Source organism: Melanostigma gelatinosum (assembly GCF_949748355.1).
Source record: "Melanostigma gelatinosum genome assembly, chromosome: 12".
NCBI lineage: Eukaryota > Metazoa > Chordata > Actinopteri > Perciformes > Zoarcidae > Melanostigma > Melanostigma gelatinosum.
The window spans coordinates 17,885,541-17,911,346 of NC_136645.1; the positions used below are offsets into that span (position 1 = coordinate 17,885,541).

A 25,806-nucleotide genomic window follows, 5' to 3' on the forward strand; every position below is an offset into this window, starting at 1 on the left:
TCGGCTGCCGCGTGGTCACTCTGTAAACTTTCTTCAAACAAGTGGGAAGCTGTCGGACAACGAAGAAGAGCAGACGCTCGCACAGTTTGAGGGACATACTAGAAAGAGGTCGTCTATGAATCGGGAACCTGTGCTCCGCTGATCAAAGTGTTGTTTCCCCCACTCGTGCATGTTTAAACCAGAGGAGAGCTCTGGTGCCGTGTGTCGGCCAGACGACCAGTAACGAACGAGTGGCAACAGCAGTCCGGAGGCATGATTCTGAGACGGGGCTCAGTCGTTGCTGCCTTTTTACTCTGCTTTCTGGCGAAGGTACGTGCATTACTTTAGGAGGGGGGGGGGGGGGGGGTCGCTCAGTTCAGCTGTGCTTTGATTGCACGTGTTGTCGCCTTTTTAACGTGCAACGGGCTATTACATGTCACCATGCAAAAGTGTGTCCAGTTAGCCTGCTGCAAAGTGCGACCAATGTGTGATCGACCAGCGGCAGAGCAGCCCGTTTAGTGTTCCAACTGTATTCATAACGAGGTCAAAGTGTTCCATTGCATTCACTCTTCTGTCCTCAACAGGTGTCAGAGGGATCGGGACAATTCGAGTTGCAAATCATGTCGATGCACAATGTGAACGGAGAGCTGCTGAACGGCATGTGTTGTGACGGCTCGCGGAACACGGCGGATAGAAAGTGCACGCGGGACGAGTGCGATACGTTTTTCAAAGTTTGCCTGAAGGAATACCAGTCGAGGGTTTCTGCCGCGGGGCCCTGCAGCTTCGGAATGGGATCTACGCCAGTCCTCGGAGGGAATACCTTTTCTTTCAAGAGCTCGGTCAGGAATGACAAATCCAAGATAGTTTTGGCCTTCAGTTTTGCCTGGCCGGTGAGTTGGAGACTTATAAAAACAAAACAAAAAGCCGTCTGTTCGCCGACGCGCTTCTCTTCCTCGCGTCTTCCTCCTCTCGTTTGTTTGCAGGGCAGTTATGTGCAATTACTGTCCGTCAGTCATTCTCACGCCACGGAAAGTGGATCTTTTGTGAATTGTCCTTTTGAGGAAGGACCCCCCCTGGTCTACTCATTATTTGCGCCAATTAACCAGGTGCAGGTATTTTTCTCCATTAGACCCAGACCTGTCCGTGTTTATCCAAATAGTATTTATTAAGGTGTTTAAAACGGCGTTGCACGTTAAATCAACATAAAAAACACAAGGCAGTGGGTCAAGTATGTCCTCCAGTTAAATACGACAAGACGTCCATCAATAAGAATAAAAATAAACTATTCAAAAGAGATTCATTTCGGTGTATTCCCTCCACCATAAATCGGTTGGACACTACTTTTGACAATGCTCCTCGTAAATAGTTTTCCCTTGTCTGGTTTGATTCAACAAATGTAAAGGTGGGCCAGCTGCGTTCTCCCCAGATTTCCTCCTCTTCTTCTTCCTCTTCTTCTTCCTCTTCCTCTTCTTCTTCTTCCTCTTCTTCTGCCTCCATGGCAGCTGCTCATGTTGCACAGTTCAGTAACTCCAGAGTGAAAACCCACTTTCTGCTTTCCTCAAGTGTCAGCTCTTCTCCACAGAGTAAATAAATGGGCCTGACGGGCCTGTGGGAGAGTCGCAGCTCTGTGAGAGAGATGATTTGCCATGCTGGAGCAACTTTCGATGTAGTGAAAAAAAGAGACTGTGCACAGACTGAGTGGCCCCACAGCTTGGCCCGCAAACTCCTCCACTGATGGGGGGGGGGGCACACACAGTCCGCTGTTATGAGTGTGTCCAATTACATCAAGGCCTATTTTTACCTCAATCTGGATGGAAGTTGTTATAATTTCAGGCCGTGATGGGCCTCAAATTTGCAGAATAAGTGAAAGAACTGGACGATCGTGTGATTGCTTTTTAAGTTGTTCATGTGTCTGTGTGTTACCTGTGGGGCAGATCATTTAGATGCGTGTTCTCCCTATGATCTGACGGCCAGTAAAAACAATGTTCTCAGCAGGGCAGTGTGCAATTTCATATGGTCAGCGTTTTTTATTTGCTCTCCACTTAGACGCTGGTGCCTCACACCTTTTTCTATTTTTTTTTTTTTTTAAAGACACAAAGGTTTCTGTTTACGCCATGGGGGGTTGTATATCCAGAGAAAGTTGTAGAAAATGCTGTGCTGTGTTGTCAATGTATCAATTAAGACGTTTCACTTCAAGATTAATAAAGTTAATGCAACTCTAATGTAGAAGAGAGGAGTTAGGAGCCTCTCGTTAGATTCCCTCATCCTTCGCTTCAAGTGCTTTACTTCAGTGCACATTAACAATTGTCAGGTTAGGTATGATATCACTCTTTGTCCTTTTCATCAGTTGATTGGCTGTTGTGGACAGATGGCAGTGTGGTGCATTTGGGTTGTTGGGTACTCTGAGTTCATGAAGGTTTTTTTTTTTTACCCCCCTTCATCCTCTCTTGTGAGCTGTATGAAGTTGGCCTCTTGTCCAGCCCAAGGGCTTTGTTTAAGTCACGCTCGGTTGGACCCCAGGCATTTCATCGCTTTAACCTTGCCACCCACAGTAACTGCTGCACTTAATGAGGCTACACACATGTGCTCAGATCAGGTAGGGCAACAGCCAGGCATCCATCCCAATGCCGTCGGCTGAGCATCTTTACATTAGCACGTCGTCTGTTTTAGAGCCCTGTATGGATTCACCAATGTCTGCTTCGTGCTTTTATTCCACAGATAAGTGAGGGCCCTCACAGTGTATCAAGCGGGGACAATGGTGTGCCCTCAGTGACTACAGTGAGGATTACAGAGCATAATAGAGGCCGTGCAGCTGTAATGCCAGCGCCGGGCAAGCAACAGGAAGCAGTTGTAGTAGACTCAGCAGTGGTGAAGTTGCCTCTGTGGCTACCTCAGCATATTTTCCCAAATGTTGCACCTATACAAGGAAAGAGAGGACCCTTCTTTATTGGATTGGGTAAATCCTTCAGAGGTTGGATTGCACTTTTATGAGCACTTACCTGCTCACTTATCACCTGTTTTTCTTTCTTGAGTAATCTCTTGTCTCGCATCTCAAGCCTGAGTTGATCCGGCATCCCATAATTCTGCACAAATCAGATTATTTTTAAATGTGATTATTAAGCTCACGTATAACGGCTCAATTATCCTCCATCTGTAATTACAAACAAGACTGGCGTGTTCTCACAGACCTGAGACTGAGACCTGGGATTAGGTGAGTCGCGGACAAAACTCGGCTCAGCCTTAAGCGCTGCCGGCAGCTGTGGGGGTAATAACATGTTTGTTTTATATAGTGTGCTCTGATGTGGCAGTTAAGTGCAAATTACTCAAGTAAAAGAGGGAAAATAAACGTGTTCGTTCTTTATTTTTATTTTTTTAAATTTTTCTCCCTTCCTCACCCTTCCTCGCGGTGTACTTGCCGTGTTGTGTCAGTGTGACGTTGCATAACGGCTTCTTGAGGCCTGAAGCTTTTCTGCTTAACACAGTTGTTGCAAGCTGTATGGAAATCATGACATGCTTAGGCAATTCAATTTGTCATCACCCGTGGCCCGGTTTTTTTTGTTCTTTTGTTAACAGTGACCCTTGCATGTTTAGTTAAATGCTTGATAGGACTTTCATGTTTTGCCTTCGAGTGATCCTGCCATGTCTGTAGTTGGCACATGGTGAGATTCTTTCCGTCAGGGTGAGGTTCTGTCGTGTCCCCGGGCTGACGTACTTCTATTTAATGGTCTGTTGGTTGTACAGTCTTTTTCCGACACTTTGTTGTGTTGTGAATCTCTTGCCAAACAATGCATTCCTTCCCTCCCTCCCAGTCCATCAGTGGAGCCAGTGGCTTTGATGGTGGTGATGAGAGTTGCCTTTTTATGACCAAGCCTGGGTTTTATGGCAAACAGGGGTGTGCTACCAAGCAGTCCCAATCATTGGTTTGATACAGTTGAAGTGATTGACTCAGGGAAACTGATACAGAAGGTCAACATCCCTTTTGACTGAACTGTTTACATTTCCTGTGTGCTGAGTGAGTGTAGGCCCAGACCAGTCTAATCTGTCGTGCCTTGCCCGCATTTGGACCTTTGGCTTTTGCCTGTTATTTCGTGAGACATGCCTCACTTTTTATTTCGTTAGATTACCTTGTAATGGTACATCAGATGGCTCCATTTTCAGCTGAGGGCAGGATGAGTGGCCTGTGTGCATGTATTGGGAAAATTCCCCTACTAAGAGGATTCAGTAGTGTTCTTTGGCAAGTCATTGTGATTCAAACTGGAATGATCTTTATCGCGTATGTCACTTGTCTGTTGGACAGTGTCTGCTTGGCCAGGAAAGATAAGAAGGCATATGGCCACACTTATTGCACTTGGACATGTGTGTGTGTGTGTTCTCTATTTCAAAGAGAAGTTGTGAGTCAGCTGGGAGCCTGGGAAAAAGTGAACCTGGCAGTGGCAGACAGTTCCAAGCTGATAACCGCCAAAGAGTTATAGAGTGTTATTGAATGAGGAGTCGGGTAGTATCTCACTTTCTGGAAGCAGTTACTTGGTCTGGAACTAAACATCCTAATAATTGCGGGGCTACTTGTTCGATCAAGCCGCAATGACATTACTGTTGGAAAACAGGAAGCCTGTGGATCATCAGATGTAGTGAACTTGATGTGAACAGTAGTTTGAATGGTAGTCATTATCTAAGGCTACTATGTTGTATATTTTGAATTTTAGTGTGTGCCTTAATCGTGTTCATGTGGTGTTAATACGTGATCAGTCTGTAGTGATGACGATGCTGCTGCAATAGCTTCCATGTCGAGGCAAGTCCAAATGGTGTCCAGCGTGGTGTCCAGAGATGTGTCACGGAGACACATCTCTGGGTGTGTTATGTTGTTGCAGACCTGCCTTTTTAAATATATTAAGCGGTATGACTCTTCTCCTCAGTTGCTCCTAATGTAACTGCATGTAAACTGATGGTGTGCTGTTTGAAAACTGCTCAGATTGTTTGGGAGGTCACTGAAGGCACTTAAATGTAGTAGAATACAAATTCTATTCAGCTTCTCCTAATCCTCATTGTAGTCGCTACATCAATTCTAATGTCACAATAATGACTAATATTAACAGTCTGCGTGTGTTCAGGGATGTTGCATCCGAGTTCCCGTTTTTAGGATGAGCTCACCACCACGCCCAATGTGCTGTGTCATATACGTGGGATTTGTTTTTGGTGGCTCTCTCAAATAGATTTGCCCCAACCCCAAAAATGGTTCAAAATTCTTATGAAGACAGGCCGGTGTGCAGGGGTGTGCAGATCTGGGAGTGATGCTTTCAAGTGCAATTGCACAACAAAGCCGGAGGGCTCTTGTTGTTGGTGTTCATATTACTGGATGTAGGTTGGGTAGTAGTGAGTAGGTGAGTAGGAGTCACATTACCGCTGGCTCACTCGAGCTCTGTGTCAAGTGATTGCAGCCAGTTGTTGTGAGTCAGGATAAACTGTAAAGACTGCGTTGCCGATCACCACCGTCTTTCAAATAACAGCCGCCCTCATTGCGGTGAAACGCTGGCACGGAGACAAATGTCTCCCGGAAAGATGTAAAGTTGAATGGCTGGCAAAAACAAGGTAAGGCCATGAGAAAGCGGTCCAGGAGTGAGTCATACCCCGGTCTCTTTCAGTGGAAAGTGAACAGGGGTTTCCTTCGAGCAAGGTTTTGTTTACCATGAAGTCATTGCAGCAAAGAGGGCCGCGGTGGCAAAAGCAGAATTTCTGAAATGCCTCCACGCTGCGCTGCTAGGGGGCAAGCATGTGAGCGACTATAACAAGTAGCCGTCTTTTTTTTTTTTCCCCTAGTGGCTGCTTGAGCACTGTGAGTGAATCTCACGTTCTCACAATCGCATACTTTCTCTCTGACCCTGTCATGCGCGCTTGCAGACGCATTGTTCGCTCCCTCACGACTGTGGCACAGGGCAGCGCGAGCGCGTAAGCGGATATCGTGTGAGCGCTACCGGCCCTGAATCAGACAAAGCGTTTTCGGGAGTGCTGAAATCTAGACCGGCCCTCCAGAGTGTAGCGCCCATTCAGTCTCTCTCGCTCTCTCTCTCTCTCTCTCTCTCTCTCGCTCTCGCTCTCCGCCTCGCCTTCCGACACATGCACTTTTCTTTATTTTTCTACATGTCTTGACTTTGCCCATAAGGCATCCTTAAGCCCTTTGTTTTGGTGATTTACCATTCATGGCACTTGGGGTTTATAAATTAGCATAACATAGAAAATCCCATATACCAAGTAGAAAGTAGTGCTTTCTCATCCACTGACTTCTCTCAGCACCGCATTTAAAAATGTGAAAAGCATTGCAGGTTTATTTAATTTTTCTTTGTTTTTATTTTTCTACTTCTTCCAGTCATTAGTCCAGCGCAGCGCTGCTTTGTTTTTTGGTGCATCAGTCACCCTCCTGCTGGGTGGGTGTCCAGCTAGACCAGACCACTGCCCCTAATCGTTGAGATGCAGAGACCTCTGCACCACCGCAAGCTTATCCTCTCTTAATCAGATCAACAGGACCTTTGTTATAAGTTAAAAGCTTCTGTCCTCGGTCCCGCTGGTTCTTAATGAGCGGGAGATGAGAATTCATTGGCTGGTGAGGTTGTGGGAAACCTGAATGTTGTGAATATATTTCTCCTTTTGCCTTTTAAGTATTAAACAATACGTTTATAAAGGGAATCATCCCTTTGTCTATTTAAAACCAGACTATAATGACTACCTGAAAGTGATTTCATGTACAAGTATCAAACACAATGTGATTTATGTTGAAGGGGAATCTGGTTCCAGTTGGTATAGGCTGTTAACTGGTCTGTGGTTCTCTGCACAATAAGTTTTATGAAACATTTATCATCGACTGGTAACGTTTATAGTATTTTTATGATATGGTTACTGCTTGGTCATCCTGCTCTTGGCTAACACTCCTTGTATCTCTTCTTGTCTTCCTCAGAGGTCCTACACTTTGATAGTGGAAGCGTTGGAATCAAACAACGAAACCAGTAGTGAGTATTTTGTCCTTGTCTGGCATCTCCATCTTGCCTTCCTCTCTCTTTTCTGTGTGTCCCCCCCCCCCCCTCCCCCTCTTCCTCCCTCAAGGCAACGTCTGGGAGGAGTCTTGTTGAAGGTCAGAAAAGGAAGTTTATTCTTCCTGAACCCCCTGCCCTCTTCCACATGGTCCACTGGGTGTGCGTGTGTGTCTGTGTTAAGACAGTGTGTTGACAGGTGCCTGTAAGGCGGGAGAGCAGGACAGGGAAGCGAGGGGGGGGGGGGGAAGAAGAAGTGGGGACAGGGCAGATGGAGGGGGGAGGGAGTGCAGACAGAGTGCAGGAAGAGTGGAGAGGTAGAGGAGGGGAAGAGTACCGCACGTCCCCCCCCCGCCCTCCCATGAAAATGTTTTCATTTAGCCGATGACTGATGGCAGGTGCTGCCAGCCGAGGTCGGGCTCACCGTCACTGAAGCGTGAAACCCAGAGTTCATCCGGCCGCCCAGCACTGCACCCAGCCTGCAGTCACAATACCGGGGGGGGGGGCGGCACAAGGCCTCTGAGCTGTGTCCCGCAGGTTACAGTTACCTCTGGTACAGGTGGGCCGCAGACTGAGCTCGGAGCGGAAGACCCTTTTAACGTGCTGATCGGAGACTGGGTGTGTGTCCCCCCCCCCCCCCCCCCCCCCGCGTTGTTAACATGCTGGTTGTTGGGTTCAGTTTCTTTCGTCACCTATGCTGGGATTCCTGCTGGTTGGCGGTCAGATTGGTGACAGCGTGGTGACCCCAGCTGAGTGAGGGCCCTATCCCATGCTTGTTTATGCAGGTCTGTTCGAGGTCAACAAGGTTTCTGTCTTTTCTGCTGTATTTGCCGCTCCCCAGAGAGCTGTTAGGGCATTGGTGTGAAAAGCCCCCTGAATGTACACAGTCAATGCTGGCTAAGCCCCTCTGAGCTCCACCAGGCTAGCTCACTGCTCTGATAGCTTCACAGCTGTGACGATCCTGACTGGTGTTTCAGATGCCAACTGGTTCCTCATCACAATTAAAAGCTTGATTTTAAGTTTTGAACTGTGAATTTAATTTCTTTTCCAGACCACTTTTCTTTGAGTGTGTATATCCAGTGTTTGAGAAACACCCTTTTACAGTTTGAAAGGGAGATTTTCTTCATTCAAAATGAATTAGAAGCTTGAGCATGACCTCTCTAAGCTTTATAAAATGTGTTTTGATTTATGTCCAGCCCCGAGTCAGGCAGCAGGTAGTAAGGATGTGCTACTCCTGACACTGCAGGTCAGCAGTTGGTAGAGAAATGCCACACGGCTGAGCTCTGGATGCCAGACCACTGCGAAATGTTACCAGGCACTGTGATTTCAGTATGCCCCCCCCCTATACACACCACCGCACAGTAAATAAATGACAGCAGGTCGTACCTCGCTTCATGGCATTGCATCACACTACACAGAGGAGCGATTCACCAAGCGGTCAGCCACCTCTGCTCATGTGACTGCAGTAAACAACTGCTTTGATGCATTTTTCATTCTCTCCCAGGTGGAAGATTTAGATATGGAGTGTGCTTCATGTGCGGGCGAATGAGTGGTGCTCATGCTTGTACGTGTGCAGCGTAGTCGTGTCTGGAGGCTGGGCTGAGCGTGTTTGCTGTGTGTGTGAAGCTCATTACAGCCCTTGGCTCCCAGGTCAGTCCTTGCCCGTCTGACAGAGCCGTGACCTCTTCATGTTTGACATGAGAAGAAGTCTTTCTGGGTCTAGGTCTGTGTGTTTTTAAGTCTCCTTTTTAGGGTTGCGCAATCACAACCTCGGCTGTGCCTTTGCTCCCCTATTCTGAAGTGTAGGCGGAGACTTGTAAGTGTGCGAAAAAGAGTTGACTCAAGCTCTTTTTGACTGCTGCTAGGACAAGAATGTATGTTGGGAAAAAAAACTGCTGATGGCACACTGGCAGGCTTCCCAGCAGTGCCTGTGGCATCGGTGTCCCCGCGTGGTAATTTATGGCGGCTGCGGTTCGGTCCTCGCCTGAGCAGATGCAGAGGGCAGTGTCGGAGACCAGTAATATCCTCAAGCTGTAAACCTGAGAATCAGAAACCAACCAGCGAGAGTTGGAGAGTGAGCGTGAGAGAAAAAAAAGCAGCCGAGAGTGCTCATTACAGGCAGCCTTTTCCTTTTTTCTGCATTTCCTCCTTGTACTTTTCTTCCTCTCTAGTTGCTTTAATTACATATAATCTGCTATCTAACAAATCTTCTGCAATTTGTGTCTGAATTGTTGGGGAATTTTTGGGTTCCTGCTGTGTGATCACGGAGAACTTCGCAACTCCCAAATGTGTAATGTACAATGCTGCGCTCCACTGTTCTCTCCCCTGGCTAAAACATTGAATGAACACTGAACATAGTGGAAGAAAAGCATGCGTTTTGTTATGCTGATCATGTCAAAATGTGTGTTTTTAAGGCGCAGATGGGAGGTTGATAGAGAAAGCGTCTCACTCCGGCATGATCAACCCCAGCCCGCAATGGCAGAAGCTGACTCACAACGGCCCCGTGGCCCAGTTTGAGTACCAGATCCGGGTCAGCTGTGACGAGCACTACTACGGCTTCGGCTGCAACAAGTTTTGTCGGCCCAGGGACGAGTTCTTCGGGCATTACACATGCGACTACAATGGAAACAAGACCTGTCTGGAAGGCTGGTCCGCACCTGACTGCAACACAGGTAAGCCCTGCTGAAATGCATGCAGTCATACGTGACACCACTTCAAGTCGGAAACGCCGAGCAAAACGGCAGCTCGAGACAGATCAGTATTTATGACTATGAATGAGTCTTCTAAAAACTAGCAGCCAGACTGTAATCGGTGATTCATGCCGTCTGCTGCATGGTTAGAATTGAATGGAAGGCTTTGTTTCTGAACTCTCACTGCATTTTTCCCCTTTTCTTTTCCGTTCAGATAAATCTTTTCATTGCCTGTATGACCAGGAATTCAGCAGTAGAGCATTTCTTATTAAACGTGTGACATGGCAGGGCTAGCTTGGGTGTTTGTCGACAGCAGTTTTTCGCTGAAATGTCATAGAGGGTAGTGATTACGTAATTTATTGCTATCATTAAAACATGCTCAATGTAGTTACCGGGCAGTTATAATTCTTCTTCCTCCTCCAGCTATATGTCGACAAGGCTGCAGCACCGAACATGGATCATGTAAGGAGCCGGGTGGATGCAAGTAAGTGTCTTTCTGATTTATAATGATGTTACTGCATTTCTAGAATGTAAACCGTCAAACATGGTTTGCTCAAGCGCTTTTGCTTACTATGGCGCTAGAGGCCTGTGGTGTGGATCAGTGCGATACGTTAGGGATTGTGTGCAAGCACGAGGTCTGTCACGGCGTGGCTCTTTTCCCCGTATGTGCTCGGTTCTCTGGCCAAGAGATGGTATCAGACATCAGTACCAGGGCTTTAGCAGAGATGCAGCCTGAGCTGCTTGTAAGTCTCTCGTGGAGCTTTGGACCGGAGCTGCCAGTCTGAGAAAAAGGGGAGAGGCTCCACTGCCAAGGCTCCCATGTTGGAAATGTGTTTCCCCTCTAATGAGGCAAGTGTTATCGGTCCAATCGTACGCAACGTTCGGATGAGCCTTAAAGTGTATTGTTTGTGTCGCTAATGGCTTCCTAATGCTGTTTTTGCACACAGCCAGAGGAAAGGCCAGGCACAGATGGATGTGAGAGCCGGGGCATTGTGTGCAGTAACCGTTGTATCTCATCCTCATCCTGGAGGAGGCCCCTGCACTGCCCGACTCTTCCCACAGCTCAGGCATTAGTTGCTTTCTTAGTTGTCTGATTTGGCCATAAATCAAGCACAAGGGACGATCAGGTTTGCTCATATTCTACTGCGGCGTTGTTGTTTTTCCCAAGCGTTTGACTGAATCGGGTTTCTTGTAAGCGCTTGTGTGGCCACTGGCACAACAAGAGCTTGAATTGCTTTAGTCTCTGCACAGGTGTGGCCATATTTAAAGAGCTGGGTTTAACTCTGCTTATATGCACTCTGCCAACAAACTCTCCAAGCAAGCTCTACTACTGTTGTAGTCAGTGAGCAGGTTCCCATCGCTGGGCTAAACAACAGCCGTACATAGCAACATCGGCTGCACGCTAGGGCAGCCTCCTCGTCACCAACTCGATGTCAGCAGTGCCACCGCTCATGACGCTCCGTGGGATTTACTTTTAGCCTGGAGTTGTTAGTGATACCCGCATCTTTCATAGTTTCTAATAAGTATAAGTAATAACCGTGCATAACACATAGAGTCTGGAAAGAGGCCCGTTTTCATGTCCAGGGTTAAAGTCTTTGTGTTCTGTCACATTCCCCAGTAATTAGGCTGTGTAATAACTGTAAGTGATTTTGGATCCTGCTGGGGAATCCTGCTCTGCTTCTCATGGAGAGGATTAGCACACTTTTAAGAATAGCCTCTTTAATCACAGACCGAGGTTTACTTAACCACCGCGTTTATTTTTACAGTCCGTCCGTTTCTCGGGGCTAATCAGCGCGCCGCTCCCCCCCAGAGGGACACTTGTTTCCTGTCGTAGGCTCCACAGCAGCAGCCGTATCGCCACCGCGTCACTTTTTAAAGAGCGGACTTATCAGTCCGGCTGGATTGCCGTCTTAATTGTGGAGCCCAGGAAGAAAAGGTCAGCATTTATCGGTGTAATTGTGGACCTGGACATTTCAGCGGTCAGCCAGCTGAGTTCCCCTCCTCCGGCCTCGGGGCACAAGTCTGACTCCTGACTCATGGGAACCAGGATGAGCAGCAGTGTAACAGCCCAACACTTCTCCATGCAAGGGGGCTGCCAAGCCACAGGCAGAGTGTTGTTAAAGGGAGCGTCTGGCCGCATGCTAATGTTAGCTGTGCAACAGGTCCCGTCGGCGCTGTAATTTAGTGTTTTGTTTTTTTCTGTTTGTTTCCCTGCTCCCAAGTATTGTCTAACAGCTGTTGCAGAAACACTCTGCTGCTTAAGATTCATCTGTGGTCTTTTAAGACGCAGCCCAGTTGTTTGCGAGGGAAAGAATAGTGGCTCTTTGTTTGTCGTTCGTGCAGCTCCATATGCTAATGTTTAGTTCATTAAATTCAGATTATTGCTTGTGGAGGAATTTGGAATAAACAGAAGATCAAGATATTAGCATTTTTTTAGATACCGCAGGGATTGTCTGACCTGGTTGTGAATGTTCCCCTGAATGTTCTGCATGTATTGCTGTGGCATGTGTGTGTGTTTGGGCTGATCTTTATTTGAATGTCTTCTGAGGCTGACGGCATGGCTCTCTGTGTGTCTTGCAGGTGTCTGTATGGCTGGCAGGGCCAGTACTGTGACAAGTGCATCCCCCACCCTGGCTGTGTTCATGGCACCTGTGTAGAGCCCTGGCAGTGCCTGTGCGACACCAACTGGGGCGGCCATCTTTGCGATAAAGGTTAATTCTTATCTCTTGTTTCAGTTGCAGTCATTATAGGAGCGACCGTGTTGTGACAAAACAAGCTAAAGCTGTGTGAAACTGCTCCTTTTGCAGATCTGAACTACTGTGGAACTCACCAGCCATGCCTGAATGGAGGGACGTGTATCAACACAGGACCTGACAAGTACCAGTGCACCTGCGCTGAGGGCTACTCCGGAGCCAACTGTGAGAGAGGTGAGTGGCCGTGATTTTATGCAAGGTCAATTTCAGCTGTCTTTGTTTTCTTTAGTTAGTAAGCTATTGCTAGCCCATTTTAAAGGCACCCTGCTGGTTTTACAGATAGTTTACTTGTCAGCTTGTGAAAATAGTTTAACGTGTTCTGTAGCCCTGTGGTCCGCTTTCTAAAGTCTGAGAAAATGTATTTTAATTCAAATAAAAAAATTGTCATAGGGGGCGAATAAACAATGCTATCGGGTTGCATTATGAGAAATGAGGGTGACTCATAAGAGGGCCTAAAAATCTGAATATGTCCTCTGCTGCTTGGACCATTTTTTGTGCTTTGCTGAATCGCCTGACTGCCCTTTTAAGGCTTCTTACATTTTCGTTTGTCATATTGCTCTGGCAAACAAAATAGGCAAACAAAATAGAGGCTCCAAGATTGCCAGAACCTCCCTTTTTAATTGTTTTAATTTAAAAGATGATCTACATTTGGAACCTAAATACAAAATGTAATCACACGGGGTCTCAAACTCATGCTTGCAGTTATAATAAGTGGGTAGGTGCTGGGCTTCCTGAGCTTACAGACAGAAGGTCAGAGGTGCCTTGAGTTTGTAATCAGAGGAGGTGGTAACTCGGCAATAATCTTGTTTCCACTCCAGCATGAGTGGCCCCCAAGTCAGGTAATCCACCGGTTTGATCTTCAGGAGCCGGTCGTCCCTCCGCTCCTTGTGCACTCGAGACAGATGGGTGTGGTGCTAAGGTTCAGCTGCTGCAAACACTTACCATGGAGATGATGGTTTTTTCCTCATTAAATCTGAGCCTCGCGGGGTGCTGACAGCTTAACTGCAGAGATGTCAGGAAACCGTGCCCTTCGTAACAGGAGGTCTTCAGACCCGGGGATACGTCGGGCTATTGCAACACAGAGGCCCCCAGGGTGCAGCGCTGCATCCTCTCCCCACGGCATACTGATCACCTAGTTATTCCCAGAGTGAATCATTCATTTTTGATTCATTTGAGACCCACTCACCCTTAACTCGTCCATAAAGGAGAAACTCCCGGGCAGAGAACCCCCCCCCCCCCCCCCCCGCTCGCCCTCCGACTGGTCTCTCATCTTTTGCCGCCTCTCCGAAGAAGAATGGCGGGGAGTCAGAGGGAAGTCACAGTGCGTTGATCAGGTCAACTTAGCATGAAAGATGATTTCCTGGTGGTGTGGTCTGCCAGGGGGGTAATGAGAGTGAGATGGGGCGGGGGGGGGGGGGGGGGGTTTGAGCGGGCTTTTTGGGGCAGGGGAGGAGCAGGTGACTGGTGCGGGAAGCCGAACTCTGGGTGTGATCTGCTGACAGAGGTCCCAGGCAGAGGGGTGTGGTTCAGCAGGAACGAGAGTCTGAAGCCGAAATGCATTTTTGCATCGGATTTGTTTTTCTCGAGAACAATTGGGCAGATGCAGACCACATTGACCAAACAAGTACCCAAGAACAATCTGTCTCTTCTTAGCGGAACATGCCTGCTTGTCCAATCCGTGCTCCAACGGAGGGAGATGTTCGGAAACCAGTCAAGGCTACGAATGTCAGTGTGCGCCGGGCTGGAGCGGCCCCTCCTGCACCATCAGTAAGACTGCACTCTACCTGCGCACGTTGAATCTCAGTGGCCTCATAGAGAGGATCACGTTTAATAACCAGAATTGACTTATTCTGCTCAGATGTAGACGACTGCTCTCCAACCCCCTGCAATCACGGAGGAACCTGCCAGGACCTGGTTCACGGTTTCAAATGCCACTGTCCCTCACAGTGGACGGGGAAGACGTGTCTGATAGGTGAGCCACACAGCCTTCTTTTCCTCTTTCCACCATGTGACACCTGTCAACTGCACATGCAAATAACCCCTTCTCAACCTCTCTAGATGCCAACGAATGCGAAAGCAAGCCTTGCGTCAACGCCAACTCGTGCCGCAACCTGATTGGTGGATACTTCTGCGAGTGTGTCCCCGGTTGGACGGGGCAGAACTGCGACACCAGTGAGTTTGAAAGGCTGTCTGCTGCAGCTGCGGAGCGGGACACCTGTCCTGCTTCCTTTCATTTATTTCCGTTCACTCGATGCAGGTTGGATTAAAGCTTGTAATATGAATGCGTAAAGCAAACAGTTGGACAAGTGCAGCCTTTTGCTGCTGTGTAAATAATTCTGCTATGTCATTATTTGTCCTGTGTGAGACTGGTGACAATCCCAGGACTAGTTCCACTTGGCAGCAGACAGGATTGCTCAATACTCTTGTGTTTCACTGATTCTGCAGCCATCATTATCCAACTCTTACCTCTGACATTGTTTTTTTTATAGGCCTCTGGCATGGGAAACACAAAGCACAGGCTTGTTTTTAAAGACTATTCAGTAGGGGTGTAACGGTTCACAAAACTCACGGTTGGGTTCGATACAGTGGAGCCACGGTTCGGTACGTTTCGGTACAGTAGAAAACTATAAATGCCAGAGAAATGTACTTGATTTTAAAATATATTTATTCATTAAACTAACATCATGAAGTTATTCTTTGACTTTGAACAATGATGGAACTATACCTGAGTGACCCATCTTCTGGGGTGTCTTCTTAGCAACACATAAGCATAAAAAACTAAAACTGCTCCTTAATGTTATGTAGTATTGTTACTTACATCTTGTATTGTTACTTACATCTTGCAAAAGAGATTTTTAATCTCAATGGACTACCTGGTTAAATAAAGGTTTAAAAAAAAAAAAAAAAAGAATTTTATTTTTTGATTCAAACGTATTCGGTTCGTCATGCGTACCGAACCGTGAGCCTCGTACCGAACGGTTCAATACGAATACGCATACCGTTACACCCCTACTATTGAGTCAAGCTGTTCAGAACTAATCCTCATATTTGTTTTCCCGTGTAGATATAAACGACTGCAAGGACCAGTGCCAGAATGGAGGAACTTGCAAGGTACGTCTTGGGTCAGAAACCCATCTCGCTGTATCTGGCATGGCTGCTTTGTTTGCCAGCTTGTTTGTGTGTTTTATTGTCTCTTCTTGTCGAAGCCCGAGACATTGACCGTGGTTGTATAATTAGCTGCTGTAAACGGTTCTCTCCAAAACGACAGTGGAATTGTTGTGGAATTCCTCTCTGAAATCAAATCTGAGTGGAGTGGGTTCAGAGGGGTTTCTAAGGGAGGGACACACAAGTTCCCTGACCACACTAGATTGAATTACCCTAAACATTATTGTGTTGAGCCCATGCCAGGAAAATGTGTTGAAATAATTGCGGAGCTGTGACGATGTCCCTCCAAAGTTGGTGCGCCCCCCCCCCCCCCCTCTCTTTCCCTTGCTCTTTATGTTGTTCTCTGGTTTGACAGCTATTGTTCGGACTCCACCCTGTCAAAGCAGTCCATCAAATGTGTGACAGCATGAGGTTAACCCTGGTTCCTTTTGTCTCTCAGGACTTGGTAAACGGCTATCGTTGCACGTGCCCCCCTGGCTTCGCCGGCGAGCACTGCGAGAGGGACATCGACGAGTGTGCGAGCGCGCCTTGCCTGAACGGCGGACGCTGTCAGGACGAGGTGAACGGCTTCCAGTGCCTGTGCCTGGCTGGCTTTTCAGGCAATCTCTGCCAGGTGAGACACTACTCAACTTGTTGTAATGTTTTCCTGCCCCACCCTCTTAAATGGCTGTTGTTCCACAGTCCTCTTATTTTAAAAGGGAGTGCTTTGTTGAAGCTGCTCCTGGCTACAGCGGGATACATTCCTCAGTGCTGAAGCCCAGACTCGGCGGACGGCTCCTTCCTCCAAGTGCTGTGCGTGTGTTGTTTCCTGGCACGGCCTGTAGGGAGGATGCTGCGGGCTTTGCTCTGCTCAGCGTAGCAGAAATCACGTCTGCTATCAGATTCTCAACTCTCTCTCTGTTCAATACATTTCTGCAGCTGGATATCGATTACTGCTCCCCCAACCCGTGTCAGAACGGAGTGCCCTGCTTCAACCTGGCCACAGACTACTTCTGCGCTTGCACGGAGGACTACGAAGGCAAAAACTGCTCTCACCTCAAAGACCACTGTCGCATCACCACGTGTAAAGGTACGTCTGCTGCCTACCGTAACCACGAGTTTTTCTCTCGTCGGTTTTCCAGAATGTTTTCTGTAAGCTGATCTGCAGTAAAATGCTGGCTAAGGCCAGGTCTTCACCATTTGCCTGAACACGTTGCCCACATTGTTCCCATGAGGGCAATACCTATATTTTAGCTTTGTGAGCTGAAGTTTCTTGGCCCAAGGTGAGCAGGCTTTCTTTTTTTTTTTTTTGAGTGTAGCTCCCTTGATGAATGCCCCCCTCAATATCCTCAGCAAAGCTTTTCCAATGATTCGCCCCTCCTCTGAGTTCCTTGAAAATCTGGCAAAAGGCTGATCGCACTGTGTGTGTTCTCTGTAATGACTTGGTGGGCTACCTCTTCTTTCTTTTTTTTCCCCTTCAACGAATGTGCACATTTTTCTGTGTGTAATTAAGTGAGTGGACCAACCACGAAGTCAGATACCAGCCGGTGAGATTCTCTCTGCTCTTGGCAAGAATTAAGTGATTACCGGGAGAAACTTCACCCCGCTCCCCTAACCTGATCAGACAGGGGGAAAGGAAGGGAAGAGTGAAAAAGATTGCTTATGAAAGCATAACAGCTTAACGCTGTTTCTCCTATCATTCGTTTTTTTCCTTCACATTCTTACACCAATACTTTTTTTTTTCTCATGGGACTTGTTGGCGTTGTCGCCTGTGGAGACTAGCAGACCGTTGCTGTCATTGAATATCAGTGATCAATTCAATTCCATTCCTCCTTAATCACTTGGGTGACACAAATCGCATTTTATGATTTTGAGCGAGTGTTTGTTTGAACATGGTTTGCCAATTGTTTAAATTTCCTAACTGTGAATTACCTCCGCAGTGATTGACAGCTGCACAGTCGCAGTGGCGTCCAACAGCACGCCGGGAGGAGAGCGCTACATTTCGTCCAATGTGTGTGGACCTCACGGCCGCTGCCGGAGCCAGGCTGGAGGCCAGTTCAGCTGCGAGTGCCAGGAAGGCTTCAGAGGCACCTACTGCCACGAGAGTAAGAGCAGACTGTTGATGCACACACACAGACACAATATAGAATACACAACCGACAGTGATTTATCAGTTTGGCCCCTGCAAAAACACTCTCAATCTCACATTTTTACTGTCTGTCTCTTAAAAACAAACAGACATCAATGACTGTGAGAGTAACCCATGTCGCAATGGAGGCACCTGCATCGACAAAGTCAGCGTGTACCAGTGCATCTGCGGCGACGGTTGGGAGGGCGACCACTGCGAGATCAGTGAGTATGACTGCCCGTCCCGTGACCTCAAAACTCACTGGGACAGTTTAATCCATGTTTCGACATAGAAGGACGATGTGTTTGATATGCCGCCCATGAATCACGTAACCATCCGTTGTCTCCACCAGACATCGACGACTGCAGCACTAACCCCTGTCATAATGGAGGAACATGTCGAGACCTGGTGACTGATTTCTTTTGCGAATGCAAGAATGGCTGGAAGGGAAAGACGTGCCACTCCCGTAAGAACCCTTTCTTTTTTTTCCACACCCATGCAGTCTGTCTGTGCAGGTTTATGGTATGTGCTTTTGGCTGTACATAATTACCCAAGTCTTCTATGCAGTGTGTGTGTGTTTATGCATTGTCATGTGAGTGCAGATTTGTAATGCTCCCTCCAGGCGAAAGTCAGTGCGATGAAGCCACATGTAACAACGGAGGCACCTGCCACGACGAGGGCAACACGTTCCAGTGCAAGTGTTCCCCAGGGTGGGAGGGTGCCACGTGTAACATAGGTGAGTCACGGCGGTTTGGTTCAATGTTTCATATTCTCAGACACACACACACAGAGGATTGCTTTGTGGGAGAGCTCCGTCTCAGATATTAATCAGATCTGTCAGATCTGCGAGGTCCACAAACAGATTTTATCCCTTCAGTCTGTCAGCGCTCCCTCTCCTCCCATCTCCCTGCTTGCCCATTTCTCCCTCCTGCCGTGAGTGCCGACAGATATCCGCTTAAAATAACTGATTGCACTGACAATACACTTCAAAGGCGTGGAATGCAGATTCCCTCAGAGAGAACGGAAACCCGACAGAAAAAAGCTAAACCAACACCAGTTTCCTGTCACTGTTTGAGGTTTAGGAGCACTGATTTTGCTGATAATCTTCTTTTTAAAATGAGTGGAAAGAACTCACTGACAGAACTACACTTTTTCTCCCTCTCTCAGCCAAAAACTCAAGTTGTCTTCCAAACCCGTGTGAGAATGGCGGCACCTGTGTGGTGACGGGGGAGTCGTTTACCTGCGTCTGCAAGGAAGGCTGGGAGGGTCCCACGTGCACCCAGAGTAAGTGCTCCTTAAATTGTGGATGGGATAAAGGAGGATAGTTATTGCTATTAAATGATGATAAACCTCCTGCTACCTAGTCCTGCATCTAATTAAGTCAGACTCTCCCATCCCTACCTTTTTGTTTTATCTTTTTCCTCTCTCCCTGGCTGCTGTTGGCCATGAGAGGAGAAAGGGGAGGGGGGGGGGGGGGAAAGGGGCTCAGGAAAGTGGAGACAGATGTTTCTCCCCCTCCTCGTCCAACACACACCAGTCTCTGCCCTCTCGTTGTTGCATTCCTGTCCAAACAGTGACATGTCTGCTTGTTCTACAGCCCTCCTATCCCTGGGATCCCTGCCCTTGTACGCATGTACTCCAAAAACAGAAATCCCCCAACTTTTGTAAGGGAGGGAGAAACTGCCGGGATGGGGATCTGGGTGTGGAGGTGTTGTCGGTGGCGGTGGTGATGCTGGTGGTTAGGGGGGGGGAAGCTGGAACTCATTTTTGAGTGCGAGAGTCGACTCGATTGTTTGCTCTGTGTTGTTAATAAGGCGGAGCAATCAGGCGGTGCGTAGTCCAAACCCGACTGGCCCAACACGCCTTTCCACACACAAGCTCAAACATGCTCTTTCACACGTGAGAAAAACACACTCACTACTTTCTCTCTTTTTATTTATTTTTTTCCCTCTCTCTCAGATACCAACGACTGCAGTCCCCACCCATGGTAAGTGAAACCCAAACATTTCCTCCTGTGTCATAGACGCTCACCTGCAGGCGTTCTCTTTTGCCGCATCAATGCTGAGAACCAGGCATACACCCTTTCGTGTCATTCCTGGGATGCAATCAGCTAATACCCCTTTGTCAACTCTGGCACTGCTGTTATTTAACCAACATACCAGTGGAGCACACTCCCAAACGTATGCACACTTGTCAAATAGAGAGAACAAGTCTGATTGCTTTAATCGCCTATAAGGAGTTATTATAGTTGACTGGGGAGACATTTCCAGCCCAAAATGCGTTGATAAATATGACGGATCACTTTGTGAAACAAGCCTGAGGCACAGACTGACGTCTCACTCACTCTTTTCTGCAGCTACAACAGCGGAACCTGCGTGGACGGGGATAACTGGTACCGCTGCGAGTGCGCCCCAGGCTTCGCAGGTCCGGACTGTCGGATCAGTGAGTATTAACCCCGCCTCCCACTCCTCCCTGATCCCCGTTTGAGCCGCAAGTGAGAGCAGGCTCGGGCCGCGGGACCATCGCAGTCGCTCCAAATGGAGGGTCTAGCCAGCCAATTATCTGTGCATTGGCCGAGCCATTTCGGTGTCACTCCACCGCGCCCTGCTGCTGTCCCCGGGGGAAACCGGCTTAGCGGGCCAACAGCTAATCAGCAATGCTCTCTGACACTGATTACACAGATTGTTTTCCCTCTTAAAGGCTTTCAGATGGCCGCATTCTTTCCCATTGCAAACCCTTTGTTCTGCTAAGTCCAGCCTTTAGCTCCTGCATACCTGCTAATGATGCTGTCTTTAACAAAGCTGCATGGGGCAAAAACGTCCAGGACTGATTTAAAGCATGTTTGCTTGTTTTTTTATTAACTGTATGTATTGTTAAATGACACATGACCTGCAGTGAATTTAGCCCAGGCAGTAGATTTGTGTGCCGACTGCTTAACCCAATCTTTGTGTGCCGTCTGGCTGTGCTCTCTATTCCAAAAAGGAACCACGTCTTACCTCTCGCGCTTCTCCTTTGTGACAGATATTAATGAGTGCCAGTCCTCCCCGTGTGTATTTGGCTCGTCCTGTGTGGATGAGATCAACGGATATCGCTGCCTGTGTCCACCAGACAGGACTGGACCCCACTGTCAAGAAGGTAGAAGTCTTCACAAGATGATGGACACCTCCACATTGCCAGCGCACCGTTTCTGAGATATATTTCTAATACTGTGGTTGTGTTTAACACAGTGACGAGGAAACCCTGCTCTGTTAATGGACACGTCACCCCTGATGGACTCAAATGGGACGAAGACTGCAACAACTGCCACTGTTTGAATGGGAAAGTTCTGTGCACAAAGGTTTGTCCAAACGCACCCTCTCCATTACACGTGGGAGTCAGAAAAGTGAAGTATTTTGTCCAGCTGTAAAACACAACGTTATGGTTTACTAATGGGAGGATTGCTGTGGAGGACCGTGCGATAACTAGTCGTAAACTCAAAGGGTGTGTAGGCGGTTGCGTCTCAGACCTCACGATCTTCAGAGATCTAGAGTCATGTCGGGCCACAACAACACTCGCAGGGAGGAGTTTGCTCGGGAGTGTCAAATTCTATACAGAGATGATTCAGTTTGTTCTGTAAAGGAGGACAATGGCACTGTGGGAAATAGGTGTCAGATGACAAGCGCAGAATCTCCCAAAGTCCCACTGGGTGAAGATTGGGTGATATACAGTTAGAGGCCTGGAGTGTTGCTGTCATTATCACGCCCGTACAACCACCAGATGAACAATGGCACCTCGCTGATACTGCTCCCCTCGGGGGGGGGGGGGGGGGGGGGGGAATGCATCATGGGGTGAAAATGATCTCGGGCTGTAAGGCACCGGCTACCATGTTAAACATAGTCTGATATGGGAATGCGATTATATTCGGGTTTTACTGTGTTTTAACTGACAGGACCTCATGTGTTTTTACATGCAATAGAGAGAAATGAATCTTTACAGAGTCACTATTCTCCTTGACTGGGAAAACTCAAAGTATTGACCTAACGGACGTTTTTCAGCTCTAGTCCTAATATTTCTATTTTAATTGAATGCTTTTAAGAAAAGTCTGACTTTAGTCAACGTCGTCTGCCCTGTCACGCTTTCCTCTCCAGGTGTGGTGTGGCCCGACATCATGCCACCTGGGTGCCAAAGGTCGAGTTGGGTGTCCTTCAGGCCAGAGCTGCGTCCCCATCAGGGAGGGCCACTGCTTTGTGAAGCCCTGCCTCGGCCTCGGAGAGTGCTGGCGCTCCAACCCTCCCCCGCGTCCCACCGAATGCCACCCCAGCTCCAGTTACCAGGACAACAGCTGCGCCAACATCACCTTCACCTTCAACAAGGAGACCATGCCTCAAGTGAGTTACCTAGGCACCAGGGAGGGGAACGATTGAATTAAAGGCTTCTGGGGTCATTGTTCATGCCTCTCCCCCACCGCCACTCTTAAATGAATGGGAGCAGAGGACTGTGAAAGATCGGGTTTTCAGAAGTGCTCAACCATCCCTCCTGGGCAAAAGGAGTTCTAGTCTTAAGACCTCTGAACAATTCACTCATGTTTTTAAATGTTCCAGGGGGGAAAAAATGTGATTTCTTTTTTTTTTTTTTCCCTCCCTGTTTTTTTTGTCGACTGCATCCAAGTTCTGTGTTCCTGTGAATCAGGCATTCACAACTCCACCTCCATGCCAATCCCCTCTTAACCCGACCGCACTGCAAGATTAATTTCAGGATCATATGGATTTGAGCTAAACAGGACCACTGGCGACTCTGTCACCACATAGGATCATCACTCGCCAGTTGCTTAACAAGCATGACGGCAGATTGTGACAAGCATATGAGCCTGTGGTCTCTAATCTAAATGAGGTGGATCCCAACCATGTTGAACCTCCTGCCAACATGCAGGCCGAGCGCTTCCTTTTTCTTCTTGATTGCCGTCTATTTTTCCATGTGCGTTAACATTTGCTTCATTTCCTTTTTTTCCGTGTCCAGAGCTTGACTGTGGAGGATGTGTGTAAGCAGCTGAGGCGCTTGTACGTGGTGAAGAATTTCTCCTCGGAGCATTCTGTGTCCATAACCTGTGACCCCTCATTCTCAGCCAGCAACGAAATCCACGTCTGCATCGTAAGTACCTCCTCCCGCTCCCAGTCTGCCATATGTTTGTCTGCCTCTATTCATGCATACTAAAAAAAAATCCCCTTTGATTTATAGCCTGCAGCATGCACTCTTAGCAGCATTAAGACATGCTTTAATGGGATATGTGGTGGATTTAGGCTTGATTGTTTTGTGTCGTCTGTAGACTGCACGTAAACACGATTTAATGGCAGACGAGATAGAGAACTTAAACCAACAGATTTCAAAACTCACTTTCTTCTTGGCCCTTCTAGTCTACGGAGGATCATTGTGTGGACCGGAGCCCCATTAAAGAGATCACAGACCGGATAATCGACCTGGTTAGCAAACGCAACGGGAACAACACCATCATCGCCGCCATCGTAGAAGTGCGCGTGCCGAGCTCCAGCAAAACTGGTATGAACTGCTTTCAGACTCTTGTTTGTTTCCCAGACTTGCACACAGTGGGTGGGATGATTCTGCTTTTTTTGAGAAGATCAGATTAGATAGAGCCGAGCCCTGAACGTGACGGCAATGTGGCGCACCGAAGAAAGCCTTTGCACGTATGAAAAATATATCTCCGGCATGAGTCGGGCCGCCCAGGTCTGCCATCTCATGTCGGTTGTAATGGAGCTTAAAAGGACTCTAGCCAGGATGGAAAAAGCAGAGCTGCTTGGCTACCTGGCTTTAGATTGGCTCGTACTGCGACTGGCTGGACTTCTAGTAAGACTCCCGCATGTGTCCGCCATTCATCAACACGGTGACAGCAGACTGCCGCCACGACCAAATAGAAGCAGCCGCCTCCCTTGTCCAGGGCTCAGAGGTCAGGTTGCACCGGCAAAAGCATGCTAATAATTTAGCAAGCTTGACATAGTGATAGGAATACTACCTTTTTGTGAGTATTGTTTGGCTGAGAATGAATTATTTTCACTTTTTACATTTGTTGCACCTCCTATAATCTGTGTACGTCTTCTCTTCTTGCGTCAGACTTCCTAGTGCCCCTCCTCAGCTCCATCTTCATCGTCATCTGGGTCCTCGTGCTGGTCTCCATTTTTCTGTGGTGCATGCGCCGCCGGCGAAAACAGAGCAACCACAACGCGACGTCGGCCACCGGCTCCGAAGACAACACGACCAACAACGTGCGCGAGCAGCTCAACCAGATCAAAAACCCTATAGAGAAGCACGCGGGCCTCGCGGTGGCCATCAAAGACTACGAAAACAAGAACTCCATCATTGCCAAAATAAGGACGAATCACCCCGAGGGGGATGAGGACGACAAGGAGAGGCACTTGCAGAAGGGCCGCTTCGCCAAACAGCCAGCGTACACACTGGTGGAGAGGGACGAGAAGACGCCCGTCTCCCTTCCCAACTCCACGTCCAAACACCCTAATTGGACTAATAAACAGGACAACAGAGACTTGGAGACAGCAAACAGCATAAACAGGATGGACTACATTGTATAGCAGACAGCTGTGTTGCTGTGCAACCAAGCCTTATGCCTTCACACCCCGCTGGTGGGTGAAACGGGGGAGCTTTGGCATGTGTAGTTAGCATACTGTCGTGTCAGTCGTGACCCCGCAGTATTTTCAGATATTCCCCGTGTTAATTTAAGTTTTGACAAGCTGGCTTACACTGGCAGTGACAGTTGCTTTGGTTGGCTGGAAACACAAGGCGCCGGTATACATTTCACTGTAGAACTAGTTCGCAAAAGTGTCGTCCTCTGCATTTCATTTCTTCCTTTTGTTTTTTTATTTAGTGGACACGTGGAAAGGGCTCCTGGTGTAATTGTTGTACAATGACTAAAACTACCCGACGTGTTCAACGCTAGAGCTAATTATTTTTAGAATGTTTGAATTCTTTCTAGTTCTGTTTGGAGAAAGTGCCTTTTCAGCTTTCGACTTCAGCAACTGTCAAATGAGAAAAAAGATCAACTTTATTATTTATTTTTATGTTTCTTTGGGGGGGGGAGGTCAGGGTTCAATGTCAGCAGTTGCTGCCGATATGAAGAATTTGTCAATTTAGAACATGTAGATATGTAAATTTTTGTATTAATCATTGTGTATATTTGATTTATTAACTTAATAATCAAGAGCCTTAAGATATCATTCCTTTTTATTTATATGTTCTGTCTAGTTTGAAGGTTTTGATAGCTGTGGAAGCCTACAATTTCTTTCAATGACTTAATATTTCAACGCATTCTATAAAAGCCAAATTTCAAAGAAGACAAAGGATGGGCACTTTTGGCCTGAAACACTTTGTTTTTCCCACACATTTGACATTTCATTGATTGTTGCCAGGACCTTGAGAGAAGGCAAGTGAGGTTAGGACAACAAAAGATCACGGCTGCTGCATGGGACAGACTTGGTGGCAGACATATTGCTTGCCACTAATGGATAAATACTTAAGGGAACAAAAATCCTTCAGCGGCTTCAGTTCAACCCATTGACGTATTTCAAAGGCTGTCGAAATCCACTCGCAACAATATGACACGCCAGATTTCCCATCTGCTTTAGTCAGCGTAAAATCATAAGCTAGATGGGGGGGGGGGCAATGGGAACACTAGAATCTGATCAAACACACTGCCTTGCTCTGCAAGAATCTGCTTAGTTTCCGTGCAAATTAGTTTCCTTTAAAACAAAAAGAGGCTCTTAAAGACAAACATGTTTTATCTCATTTGTTAACCCTTTGAGATCATGGCAACATTTTGTTCTATTTTTGACTTTGTGTTATGAACTTGAGAATGTGTTGATCTGGCAATATATTTTTGAAAGTCATATTTATTAAATATTTTGTATGAAAAGAGAATTAAAGTTGTCTTTGTTCTGGAAAGCGAGTGAAGTCTTGTCTGTGATGCATCGAGCCAAACATGTTTCTCATGCAGCTGGCGTGGGAACTGCTGCTGGAGAGACGAGATGAGCAAGATCTCTGTCCAAATGTGTTTACAGCTAATTACGTTGTAGCAGGCCAACCTCGTATGA

The 25,806-nt window shown here is 47.5% G+C and overlaps 1 protein-coding gene across 2 annotated transcripts; it reads left to right on the forward strand.

Annotated features, from left to right (window-relative positions):
- jag1b (jagged canonical Notch ligand 1b) lies at nucleotides 1–25,651 on the forward strand. Of its 2 annotated transcripts, XM_079280868.1 has the most exons (26): nucleotides 1–309; nucleotides 564–869; nucleotides 6,926–6,977; nucleotides 9,413–9,670; nucleotides 10,112–10,172; nucleotides 12,269–12,399; nucleotides 12,496–12,615; nucleotides 14,095–14,208; nucleotides 14,300–14,413; nucleotides 14,500–14,613; nucleotides 15,506–15,552; nucleotides 16,046–16,219; nucleotides 16,525–16,675; nucleotides 17,526–17,690; nucleotides 17,824–17,937; nucleotides 18,066–18,179; nucleotides 18,336–18,449; nucleotides 18,881–18,997; nucleotides 19,673–19,700; nucleotides 20,070–20,155; nucleotides 20,735–20,848; nucleotides 20,941–21,050; nucleotides 21,841–22,080; nucleotides 22,709–22,840; nucleotides 23,104–23,245; nucleotides 23,816–25,651. In XM_079280868.1, the coding sequence occupies exons 1-26, from the start codon at nucleotides 253–255 to the stop codon at nucleotides 24,289–24,291; spliced, it is 3,651 nt and encodes a 1,216-aa protein (XP_079136994.1). In that variant the 5' UTR covers nucleotides 1–252; the 3' UTR covers nucleotides 24,292–25,651. The 2 variants fall into 2 exon arrangements, with proteins under 2 accessions (XP_079136994.1, XP_079136995.1); XM_079280869.1 differs by lacking the exon at nucleotides 564–869.
- Nucleotides 25,652–25,806: the final 155 nt, after the last annotated feature.